This window comes from Chionomys nivalis, chromosome 18 (assembly GCF_950005125.1).
Source record: "Chionomys nivalis chromosome 18, mChiNiv1.1, whole genome shotgun sequence".
Taxonomy (NCBI): Eukaryota; Metazoa; Chordata; class Mammalia; order Rodentia; family Cricetidae; genus Chionomys; species Chionomys nivalis.
Window position 1 is genome coordinate 9724613 of NC_080103.1, and position 12712 is coordinate 9737324.

The following is a 12712-nucleotide window of genomic DNA, read 5'->3' on the forward strand; positions in this document are numbered from 1 at the left end:
CTGAATACATATTTTGCTCAATTCCTTATGTTTGTTCTAGATACTTATTGGTCAGTGTTCATTTGAGCACTGTGGTGGATACTAATCTTTATACTGAGCTTATATTCTAAGAAATAGAAAATGATAATACTTTGAAACTAGATAAAAATCCAAGGTGTTTCTGCTGGGCTTTAGCTACTTACTGTCTTCTACTCAACTAACTGTATCCAAGAAATTATCTTCAAAGCACTTAAAGCATTACTTGTTTCACTGACCTTAGATCATAGCAGGAAAGTTTCCTCAGAATTCTTTTATAGATAACTGAAGGTTAACTCACTTGTAACTAATTGTAATTTTCAGGCCTGAGCTCCTGAAAATACGTCATGAAAATAATGGACTTGGCTTTGGATAACTATTTTAATTAAGTCTCTTTAGTGATCTTACTGATACAGTGGCTATACTAATACTTAGAGGTAGAAGCTTTTAGGAAGGTTAAATAAGGTAATGCCATAAGGCACATATAGCCCAGCATTTGATACATAAAAAATAAATAGTAATTGCTAATATGCTATTATTAGAAATGGAGGACTAAAAGATTCTCTTCTGTTCTGTAAGAGCAGGAACTAAAACTCTAGCAAAACTAAGGCTTCGTGTGTGTAGGGTTTTATGGAAACCAAAATTCTCAAATTTTGAGTAGAATAGCTGGGATTGGTAAATAATGTGTAAAATGTATTTGGTGTCACCAAACTGGAATTCCTGGTATAGACTTACAAAGCCAGTTCATCTAGTGTGTCTGCAGAAAAGGAAACATGGAGACAGTCTCTTCTGTGCTCCCCTGACTGTACAGTCATGCAGTCTGCAGCTCTGGGAAGAAGATAGATAGATAGATAGATAGATAGATAGATAGATAGATAGATAGATAGATAGATAGATAGATAGATAGATAGATAGATAGATAGATAGATAGATAGATGATGGATGATAGATAGATAGATGATAGATAGATAGATAGATAGATAGATAGATAGATAGATAGATAGATAGATAGATAGATCCCCTTAATCTCCTCTTCCTCTTTTTTGACCATTGAAAAAGACTGGTGCTTCAAGGACAACAACACAAGAGTCCTGAGGTTGTAAAAGTGGGACGATTATTACTTAATTTTCTTTAAGTCCACTGATGGATGAAAACCCTTTCAGGTGGTGAAATTAAAAGGCCAGGTGCTATCTGTCATGTTCCGATTCCGATCTAAGAACCGAGAATGGCTCTGGATGAGAACCAGCTCATTTACGTTCCAAAACCCTTATTCAGATGAAATTGAGTATATTATCTGTACCAACACCAATGTGAAGTATGTACTCTTCTATCTTTTTCTCATGTTGGGATATTTCTCCTGTGGCCACCCATGGGGTGGGGTGGGGTGGGGGGTGGGAGAGGGCAAGTCTTAACCTTATGGCCTTCTCGTCAATCTTGACTTATGAAATACCATTAGTTTGAGAGTCCTCACTTAACAGCTTTCTATAGAATTTGATATAGTTGAGGCAGAGAGTAAGGTAGATTCTGTTTGCTGTTGACAGCCATTTAGTAATTGGTGTATATCACTCTGGCATGGAATAGAACATGTATGAACATTAGAAGACAGCTTGTGGGGGTAGTCCTCTCCTTTCACCAAGTGGGGCCCAAGCATGAACCTATGTTGTCAGCCTGGGGGCAAGCACCTTTCCCACCAAACCGTCTACTGGCTCGCAGTAGAGTAAGTTTTAGTAAGCAGCAGTAGTTCATGCTGTGGACAGTGCCCACACCTGCTGCTGACGCAGTCTACTCAGTGAACTTCTTTCTGTGAGAGGGTGCAAATAAAACAGTAATTTAAAGATTAGTTCTTGAGATGGAAAGATTCTCATTTCAATTTTCTAGGTTTTATTTGCTTAGTAATAATTTTATTTTCCTTTATTAGTTAATTTACTTATTGCGCTGCTAATGGTCAAACCAAGGGATTTGCAGAAAGTAGGCAAACTCCTGACCACTGAACTGTTTCCCTACCTCAGGATTTTTTGGAAGGGTTTTGTATTTGTTTGTTTTTAAGTCAGGGTCTTGGTGTGTAGTCCTGGCTGGTCTGGAACTCGACTTGCCGGCCAGGCTGGCCTTGCATTCACAGATAGCTACCTCTCTCCCTGAATGCCGGGGTTAAAGGTGTGCTCCACTTGCCTTCATGATTTTGTTTTAGCCACCAGTGTTCTAGTCTAGGAAGATTTTCATCTAGGACAAAGTTGGCAGACTTTTCTATGAAGGACAGGACGATAAATGCTTCAGCCTTGTCTGGACCATATGGTCTTTACTGCAGCTGCCCAGCTCTGCTGTTGTGCATGGAAACGGGCACAGAAATAACATGGCTGTCTCCTGGAATTTTCATATATAAAACAGGCAATGGATTAAAGTTGATCCATGAATCAGGTCTTGTTGCAGAGCATGGTCGCATCACACAATTTTATTAATTTTTGTTCCTTTCTCTGAACTTGCTTTTTGTTGTTGTTGGTCTTGTCTGGTTTGACTTGGTTTTTTGAGACAAGGCTTCTTCTCTATGTAGTCCTGAATGATCTGAAGCTCATTAAGTAGACCAGGCTGGACTTGACCTCACAGCAGGTATGCAACACCATGCCAAGCCTTCAGTTTTGAGTGTTTTGCCTCCATGTATCTCTCTGCACTACGTATGTGTCTGATGTCCTCAGAGGTCAGAAGAAGGGGATCAGATCCCTTGGAACTAGAGTTGGAGACAGTTGTGAGAAGCCACGAGTCCTAGGAACTGAACCTGGGTCCTTTGCAAGGACAGGAAGTGCTCTCAACCAACTGAGCCATCTCTCCAGCCCCTAGCTCTCAGGGTTTTAAAACATTTTCTTTAACTACATTGCACAGGCCGTATATCCCACCCATTACACAGGAACTGTTTTTAGTTTATTATATAGTCATGTAACTCATACAACCACCAATTTTCAGAACATTTTCATCCCTACCCACTAAAATTGTCCATTCTCCCCTTTCCTCTAAACTCTTAATTCACTATCTCTATAAACCTGCTTATTTTAGAGATATGTAAATCACAGGATGGTTCCTTTGTGAGTGATCTCACTGTTTCCTGGGTCAACCATGTGATATTATTAGTACCTCATTTTATTTTTGGTGCTGTGAATTAATGCTCCATTTTATGAAAATAGCATTTTTTTTGTTTTAAAGTTGCATACACTATATTCTGATCACACTCCCCCCCCCCCAGTTCTCTCCACCTACCCAACTCCATACCCCTTTTTCCTTTCTCGTAATGCATGCATGTACACACACACACGCACACCTACCCCCACACAAGCAGAAATAAAAATGTATATCAAAAAACAAATAAGGCAAATAAAAAATGCCCAAACAGAGCAATATGAGACAAAAAGTCTACAAAAATACCAGCAAGTACACTTCATGTTGGCTAGCCGCTCATAGACAAGGATCCTACTTTGAAGTCTGGTTAATACACCTAATGAGATTCCATTGGAGAAAATTAATTTTTCTTTTGCAAGTGAGTATTAGTTCCAGATAGCTTTTTGTCAGGTGTGATGTACTAAAATAAACATGGAGAGCCCATTCTCTTTATCAGTTGTTGGACACTGGGTTATTTCTACTATTTGGCTATTCAGGATGAAGTGTAAATATTCCTATGCAAGTTTTGTGTAGCATAGGAATGCTACATAGGCCTCAAACTTATAGAAATCCCCCGCCTCTGCAGACCTTCAAATGCTAGAATTAAAGTTGAGCACCACCGTGCCTGGCTTGAACTTTTTTTTTTTTTTTTTTTTTTTTTTTTTGGTTTTTTGAGACAGGGTTTCTCTGTGGTTTTGGAGCCTGTCCTGGAACTAGCTCTTGTAGACCAGGCTGGTCTCGAACTCACAGAGATCCGCCTGCCTCTGCCTCCCGAGTGCTGGGATTAAAGGCGTGCGCCACCACCGCCCGGCTTTGAACTTATTTTTTAAAGATCAGATTGTTAACAAAGTGTAGTGGTACTCAGGCAGATCTCTGTGAGTTTGAGGCCAGCCTAGTCTACCTAGAACAGTGGTTTTCAACCTGTGGGTCATGACCCCTGGGGTCAAATGACCCATTCATAGGGGTTGCATATTGGATATTTACATTACAATTTATAACTGTAGCAAAATTACAATTATGAAGTAGCAACAAAAATAATTTTATGGTTGAGGCCACCACAACATGAGGAACTGAAATAAATGGTCTTAACATTAGGAAGATTGAGAACCACTGACCTAGAGAGTTCCAGTACAGTCAGGGTTTCATAGAGATACTCTGTCTTAAAAAAGCAAAAAGGTCAAATTGTTTTAATGTATTCATTCATCTTAGTTCTTACTTACAATTTTAAAAACTCGGGATATGGACACACACATATTCACAATACCCAGGTATCAAATAGCTTGAAGGAGTTAGAAAACAGACCTGCTGGGCTAGGGCCATAGCTCAGTTGGTAGAGTGCCTGTCTAGCATGCCTGTGACCCTGAGTTTGATCCCCAGCACCTCATAAACTGAATGTGATGGTGCATGTCTGTAATCCCCGTCCTTGGAGGTCCAGGCAGGTGATCAGAAACTAAAAGTCACCATACTTGTGAGTTTATGCCAGCCTGGGCTGTCTGAAGCCGTTTCAGAGCAACAACAACAAATAAAAACAGGATAGACCCTTGTTTCTTAGACATGTTTCAGTTAGTACCATGTAGTCCATAACATACGTCTTTTTGCTGAAACCAAGGTCATAGGCTACCTATGGGACTGCACTTTGTAAAGCTCTGTTAGTGATTGCCTCCCATTACAGGTCAATGTGTGGAATTTATTTTGTGAGTCATTCCTTGTTTCCCCTTTCTGTGTTCTTGTCTACTTTATTTTCTTAGGAACACTAGCCAGGAACCACGGCCTACACTTTCTAACACAATTCAGAGGTCACAGCTAGGTTCGACGACCAGTTTATCCCTAGAGATGGGTACAGGGCAGCTGGCATCCAGGTAAGAAATGGTGAAGTAATTATGTTTTGAGCAATCACTAGCCAGAAAATAGTGATGTGCAGTCATATTTTTACTGTTGCTTTATGTGTTTTATGTTTTTAAAGGCATTTTCTCCAAATTCTTTGTCAAAAATCTTTTTTTCCCTATTGTTTTCCACACTGACATTTGACATAACAGGCAGCAGCAGCAACAGCAGCAGCAGCAGCAAGCAGAATTGGATATGGTACCAGGAAGAGATGGGCTAGCCAGCTATAACCATTCCCAGGTGTGTGTATGTGTGTGTTTCTTTTTCTTTTAAGAGAAAAGTGAACATTTTTTTTAAAATGTATCTCGAGGCTGGCAGGATGGCTTAGTAGTTAAGGGAGTTAGCCACTTTTGCAGAAGACCCAAGTTCAGTTCCTAGTACCTACAGTGGGTGAGGTGACTCACAACCACCCGTAACTTTAGCTCCAGGTCTGATGCCTCTGACCTCAGGAGGCACTGTATTCATGCGTGTATGTATATACAAACATGCATAATTTAAAAAGATTAAAAAAATTGCCAGGCAGTGGTGGCTAACACCTTTAATCCCAGCACTCAGGAGGCAGAGGCAGGCCGATTTCTATGAGTTCAAGGCCAGCCTGGTCTACAGAGCAAGTTCCAGACTCCAAAGCTACAGAGAAACTCTGTCTCAATCAAATAAAATAAATCCTAAAAACTCCCAGTGTCAGTGAGAATATGAAGTTTAATGCTATTGAATTGCTACATTAACCATTTATTGATTTTCATTATTTTATTCCCTAGGTCTCTGTCCAGCCTGTGGCAGCTACAGGAGCAGAACGCAGCAAGCCCCTTGAAAAGTCAGACGGCCTCTTTGCCCAGGACAGAGATCCAAGGTTTTCAGAAATCTATCCCAACATCAGTGCAGGTACAGCTTTCTTCTGCAGATTCCTTTTACAGTCTGATTCTATCATCACTGATGGGACTGCTACTGCCCAATCAGTAGTCTTCCAGCATACTTCCACCTAAATTACGTACTTCGTAGTAAATAGGAAATTATTAAACTATATGCTACAGCCCCTTGATGGCCCTCCCCCAACTCCTTTTGGTCCACAGATCAAAGTAAAGGCATCTCCTCCAGCACTGCCCCTGCCACCCAACAGCTATTCTCCCAGGGCAGCTCATTCCCTCCTACCCCCCGGCCGGCAGAGAACTTCAGGTGAGCCCATATGTGTGTGCTGCTTGACAGGCTCTGCAGGATTCAGTTGGTGGATCCACATGCCATTCTTCCCTTGCTTTCTCTGGTCGTTTCAGACAAAGCAGTAGAACTCACTGGACCTAGGGTGAGACAAAGGAGCTGCTTTTTCCGCCTATTCCTTGCACCTGTCCTATTGCCTTGTAGGCTCTCTGTGTGGTCAGTGTGTGCTGTCAGTCTTTCTTAATGGTTTTCAGGTTTATCAGGTTTTCCTTAACTCCAAGGGAATCAGAGGGATCTAGGGATAGAATTTCGTTGTCCTTTGTTTCATAGCTTCCTTGATAGGGTCACCTTTTAATCTTTTACCTGTCTGTTTGTTCGTAGGAATAGTGGTCTGAGCCCTCCTGTAACCATTGTCCAGCCGTCATCTTCTGCAGGGCAGATGTTGGCCCAGATTTCTCGTCACTCCAACCCTACCCAGGGAGCAGCTCCAACTTGGACCCCTAGTACCCGGCCAGGCTTCTCTACCCAGGTATGTTGTTTTTGTTTGTTGGGGTCTTTTTTCCTTATAAGTGAATTTATTATTGTCGTCTTAGACACCTCCTCTCCGATCCCTCTCTTGATCTTACTTACAATTTTCATGTTTGTTGAGAGCAACCACATGATTACAATACCAAAGATTTAAAAAAAAAAATCTTCTTAGTACCTATGGTTTTCACATTTTCACCTTAAGTCAGAACAGTTTAAACAACTTTGATTTCAGGCTTGTTTAGAGCAAATTCAAAGAGTTTGTCTTCATTTAGGACTATGTAATACAGTACCAAAGTAGGAAATTAGTTGACTGTTTATTTGTGAAAATAGTGAAAATTTTGGCATAGTATCCATGTATATAACATATAGTAAATATATTAGGCTTATTTCTCTTGTATAAATAATATTTAGAAAAGTAAAAAAATGAAAACAAACCAGGCTTCAGAGTTGTGTAAAAATACACAGAAGGTGATCCATTTCTCTATTGTCCAGGACGAGCATCGAGGTTGAAGACAGTTACTGCCATAGTTTTCAGGGCTTTGGTATAATCAAGCATACATATATTGTCTCCCTCGGAGTTATTTTTAAAATTGTGGTATTTACAAATGTTTGCAGAAATTATGATTCCACTCTGGTGGTGGCACACACCTTTAACCATAGCATATGGGAGGCAGAGGCAGGAGGATCTCCGTGAGTTCAAGGCCAGCCTGGTCTACAGAGTGAGTTACAGGATAGCAATAAACAGTACAACTGGGTGTGACAGTGCACAGCTTCAGTCCTACACACAAGACCTGCCTGGGCCACACAGCGAGGTAAACTGTTTCAAAAAAGGAAGAACAAAAACAAATGCAAGGAAAAATAAAAGCAGGAAGTTGTTGTCCAAAGAAAGTATCAGCCATGAGTCTCCTGGTGAGCTTAGTAATGAGGCTTCGTCTTTTTCCAGTTTTTTTTCCTTTTCTTTTTGAAGCAAATCTAGAATTTTTATTAAAAGACTCTTTACATGCAGATTTAAGATGAAATTCAAGAGCAAAAGAAAGGCACTCAGAAAGATATAACTGAGCATGGGCGTGAACTCCCTAAGAGAGCTGTCACCACATTGTCCTGTAATACACATATATTCCCGTCAGAAGGAAAAGGTCACTCCTTTAGGAACAGAATCTGGAAGAGATGGAATGCAGACTGAGGACAATGATGCCCTGGTTTTCATTTCTAAAACATCTTCTGGGAACTGGGGGGATGACTCTGTGGTAAAGTGCCTGATGGTAATCCCCAAGACCCACATGGTGGGAAGAGAACCAACTCCTGCATGTTATCTCGTAACGTCTAGGCTCATGCATGCATGTGTTCACATGTATGTGCTCATGCATGCACGTGTTCATGCGTGTGTGTTCACGCATGCGTGTGTTCATGTGTGTGTGTGCTCATGCACTCAAAATATTTAAAAAGAAAACAAAGTAAATCAGGTGTGATAGAACACACCTGTATTCCCAGCACTGGGAAAGTGGAGACAGATCCCTAGAACTTCCTAGCCAATTAGTCAAGCCAGATGGATAAGTTCCAGGGTCAGTGAGAAGCCCAGTCTCATAAAATAAGGTGGAACCTGGTGGTGGTGATGGTGCACATCTTTAATCCCAGCACTTGAGAGGCAGAGGCAGGTGAATCTCTGTGAGTTGCAGACCAACCTGGTTTACAGAGAGGAACCTTGCCTCAAAAAATAACACAAAATGTAAGGTAGAGGGCAGTAAAGGAAGACACGTAACGTTGGCATCTGGCTTCTATACACGTGTGTACATGCACCCACCTACCCACAGATGTACACATGAACACACACATAAGGTGAACAACTGAAGAAGACACATTGATCTCTGGCTGCTATGTTTGTGCACACGCACTTGCACATATATGTTAAACACATGTGCAATTTATAACATGCTTTCTGTTGATTCTTAAAATTTTATGAGCTCATTATACATAAGAACGGGTTTGTTAAGATGCCTTCATGTATGTGTATAATGTATCTTGACCATGACCTCTTGTTCTACTCTAGACTGATACCTCTTCCTCTTATCAATCAATCCCTATTCTATTTTAATGTCTTTTCCCCTTATTTCTTGACCCAGTGAGCTTAGCTAATTATTATAATTTTTATTAAACCTGTAATTCTTTGCTTTTTGTACTTTTAGTTACCTAAAGAAAATAGTTTTAGGGGAGCTGGGAGTAAATCAGCAGTCCACAGGCAGAGCTGGTGATGCGCTGTGTCTAGAATCTAGTGGTTGATGAGCATTGGTGCAGAAATGAAGTGCACAGGTTTCCCTTGTTCTGACCTCCTTTTCTCTACCAGGTGCCCACCCAGGCTACAGCCAAGACTCGTTCTTCCCAATTTGGTGTGAGCAACTTTCAGACTTCCTCCTCCTTCAGTGCTATGTCTCTCCCGGGTGCTCCCACGGCCTCCCAGGGTACTGCAGCCTACCCTGCTCTCACCAACCGTGCATCCAACTTCGGTAAGTTCAGATGAGAGGGAAGATAACAAGAAAACCAAACTACTAAAGAAGGAGGATTTGGTGGTTAGAATTGTTTCCCTGTGTCCTTGATGTGCTGACCTAGTTATAAAGGAAATGCAAAGTCCCAGTCTGTTTGAAATTAAAAACCTTGCAGAGAGGATGTTGAAATGGCCCATTGAGCGAAGTGCTTCCCCAGAGCCCGTGTACAGGAGCAAGCTGACTCCACCATGCTGTCTTCTGACCATCGGGAGCCACAGCACATACGCTCACATGCACCAAACACAAAACAATAATAAACTTTTAAAACCTTTATAAAAAGTTATTGTAAAATTTACAACACTAGTACTACAAAACCCACATATACTTAATGGAATGCATATTTAAATTAACAGAATTCTTTAGAAATGCTGTCTCGAGAATGAAACTTAATTTGAGACTGGTCTTTGAAGTAGAGGCATTGGTTAGCAGCTAGACGGGCAGAAGGTATCATATATAAAATTACTAAGTTTTATGTAGCTGTGTGCTGGTTTCTCTTCTCCATTGAAATTAATAGATTCAAGATGTTTATCCTTAACTATATTTCTAGCTCCTGAGAGTGGACAGACTTCAGGACAGTTCCAGACCAGGACAGCAGAGGGTGTGGGTGTCTGGCCACAGTGGCAGAGCCAGCAGCCCCATCATCGGTCCAGTTCCAACGAGCAACATGTTCAGCCAGCGTCAGCGCAACCATCTAGCCAGCCTGAGGTCTTCCAGGTGAGTAGATTCATACTTCGGAGAGAGAGTCGGGGAGGAGAGATAGAAGGGAGCAGACATGGTACTGATTGGGGTCATACGAGGAGATGAGCAGAAGGGAAGACAGGAAACTAGGGATGAATGTCAGTAATTGTCATGATCATTATGAACACACTCGTTCAGACCAGAATTACTGATGTGAAGCACCGTGTAAAGATAAGTTATTTTATTTCATGTACAGAGATCTACATCTCAAAGTAGCTTTGGATTTAAATAGGATAATTTAAAAGTACACTACATAGAACATACTGATTATAGCTATAAATATTTGTTTTCCCCTGAGGGGTGCTACAAGATTGAATGGGATAATCTTAGGCAGAGAATAAACTAGTCAAAAACACAGCAAAAAGAAGACAAAATAGGGTTTGGTCGGAAACAAATTGATGAGATACATTTCAGACATGACTGTAGGGGTTAAGTGAAATGTTGGCATGCATATTTTCTTCCTTTGAAAATACCAAGTGGGGCTGGAGACATGACTTAGCTGTAAAGGGCACTGGCTGCTCTTCTAGGAGGCCTGGGTTCAATTCCTAGCACCTACATGGCGGCTCACCACTGTGTGTACCTCCAGCACCTTCAAACAGACACACATGCAGACAAACACCAGCGCACAGAACAATTAGAAAAGAAAGAAAATATCAAGGCCTAGAAACAAGAAAAATAAAGGAACTATAGGAGGAAGATGGAGACAGGACTAGGAAAAAAGCTGTGAGCCGAGGCTTCTGCAGGTCAAGAATGGTGGGCAGGGAATGTTGAGGGGACACAATAAAAGTAAGGGTGTGTGACCCAATTCTAATCTTTTTCTTCATTAGGAAATGTTGTCCATGCTGGGAGACCAGAGCAACAGCTACAACAATGAAGAATTTCCTGATCTAACTATGTTTCCCCCCTTTTCAGAATAGAACTATTGGGGTGAGGATAAGGGCGGGGGAAATCACTGTTTGTTTTTAAAAGCAAATCTTTTGTAAACAGAATAAAAGTTCCTCTCCCTTCCCTTCCCTCACCCCTGATATGTACCCCCCTTCACCCCTTGACTCTGAAGTAACATTTATAGAAGAAATGTAATGAATTCCCAGGCTTTTAGGGTCCTCTGAAAATCTGAAGACGGGTGAGGTTGGAAGTCTTGTCCTTACGTCTTCTCACCAGAAGTGGCACAGAAGTGGTGTTTGCCTGAGTCAAGGGGCAGAATAGAAGAACCTGACAGCACTAATTGCCTTGGAGACTGTGGCTTGTTTTGAATAGAAACTCTGAATAGAATGGAGGAGAAGAGAAAGAAACATCCTCATAACCAAGGATCATGAAAATTCATAGGTATATGTGGAGCTTTAGGAGGTGAACAATCCCCTGGAAAGGAACATGAAAGAGTGTGTGTGTGTGTGCGCGTGTGTATGTATGTGTGTATCTGAGCCCCTCTGTCGTGTCCTTCCTCCCTGTTAGGGAGTATATGCAAAGTTTGTCCCAGATGTTCTTTGTCTTTCTGCTTGGTCTTCAAAGAGTCCTAAAAAGGTAATTTTTCCAGGTATTTTTGTGTTTAGTATTGCAGCCAAAGAGTATTTAAATGAAGTCTTTGCTGCACTTAAACCAATGCCCAGCCAAAATGGAACTTTAGGCCAATGTACAGTCTTCTGTTTGTACAGAACACATTAATGATCAAGCTGGATTACTCCTCTTTGGTGCTCTCAATTTATGTGGAAGATCTGCAGATCAAAATAGGCTGGCCAGATAAACACTGTCAGAAATCTCAGACTTGCCCATAAGTTAATGCTGCATTTTTCTGTCAGAGTCACACATGTTCTGGAGAGGTTATTTCCGCATGGAAGCTCAACTTCTTGGATCAGCTGAGTGACGAGGGTATAAACCAAATAGAAAGCCCTGCTACACACTAGCCTCTCCTTCCTGTTGTCAGAAGCACGTGTAGGTCTTCCTGAAGTCTGCCCTTTGCTCCCTCTCCAAACCTGGATTTGGGCTTTGCTTTGGAATAAATGTGAGTCAATGTGTTGTTGAGTCCGGACTCAAATCTGCACAGGATCACTTGATAATCACAGCCATAGAAACGCAGATACAAGCTACTGCCTTCACCCTTTCCTGTCCTCAGGTGCGTCTCACGTATCAGTAGCCTTTTTCTTTCTTCTTTTTACTGACTCCTGTCAGTATATAAGTGAAAGATTAAACTAATACAGAAAAGATGTATTAAGTGTATTCATAGGGTAAGGAGCCCGGATGGAGAGGCTCGTGGCGAGGCTGAGGAATTGTTGTGTACTAAGTTTCCCTCCGTTTCTCTTCAGTCTGGTGCCAGGCAATAGAGTGGAAAAGGAGGCTATTTTTTTATTCTATATGCACACATACAGTATCATATATATTTATATCACAATTTACAGAACCAAAAAGTTGAGTTTCCAATGAAATATTTGTTTTTTTTAATAATCAGCTTGTTTTTAAATGTGATCTGAACTATAATGTACAGTTATTACAGGGCTTTTGAAGAAGGGGCGGGAGGGAGAAGCTACTCTGAGGGTTTTGTTCTGCTTTTCCTTCAGGGTTTTATTTTTGATTGTTTTTTCTTGTTAGCCATCTGTGCTAAGCCTTACAGTGGCAAAAATAATGACATGTAGCAAAGATTTTAAAACAAAGTATTTTTCTTTTATAAAGTTTATTGTGTTGTGTGATGTTGTTTGCGGCTTCATTATCCCCTTCCA

General features: G+C 41.1%; 1 protein-coding gene across 3 annotated transcripts in view; it reads left to right on the plus strand.

The window, feature by feature from the left end:
- The window catches only part of Arnt (aryl hydrocarbon receptor nuclear translocator), a 66667-nt gene extending 54000 nt beyond the window's left edge, over positions 1–12667 (plus strand). For all 3 annotated transcript variants that reach the window (XM_057794186.1, XM_057794188.1, XM_057794187.1), the window contains 9 exons: positions 1179–1330; positions 4908–5018; positions 5196–5283; positions 5802–5925; positions 6114–6216; positions 6577–6724; positions 9065–9224; positions 9811–9977; positions 10829–12667. In XM_057794186.1, coding sequence (XP_057650169.1) covers positions 1179–1330; positions 4908–5018; positions 5196–5283; positions 5802–5925; positions 6114–6216; positions 6577–6724; positions 9065–9224; positions 9811–9977; positions 10829–10918 — 1143 coding nt within the window. In that variant the 3' untranslated portion in view covers positions 10919–12667. The remainder of the gene's footprint in view (positions 1–1178; positions 1331–4907; positions 5019–5195; positions 5284–5801; positions 5926–6113; positions 6217–6576; positions 6725–9064; positions 9225–9810; positions 9978–10828) is intronic.
- The last annotated feature ends 45 nt before the right edge of the window (positions 12668–12712 follow it).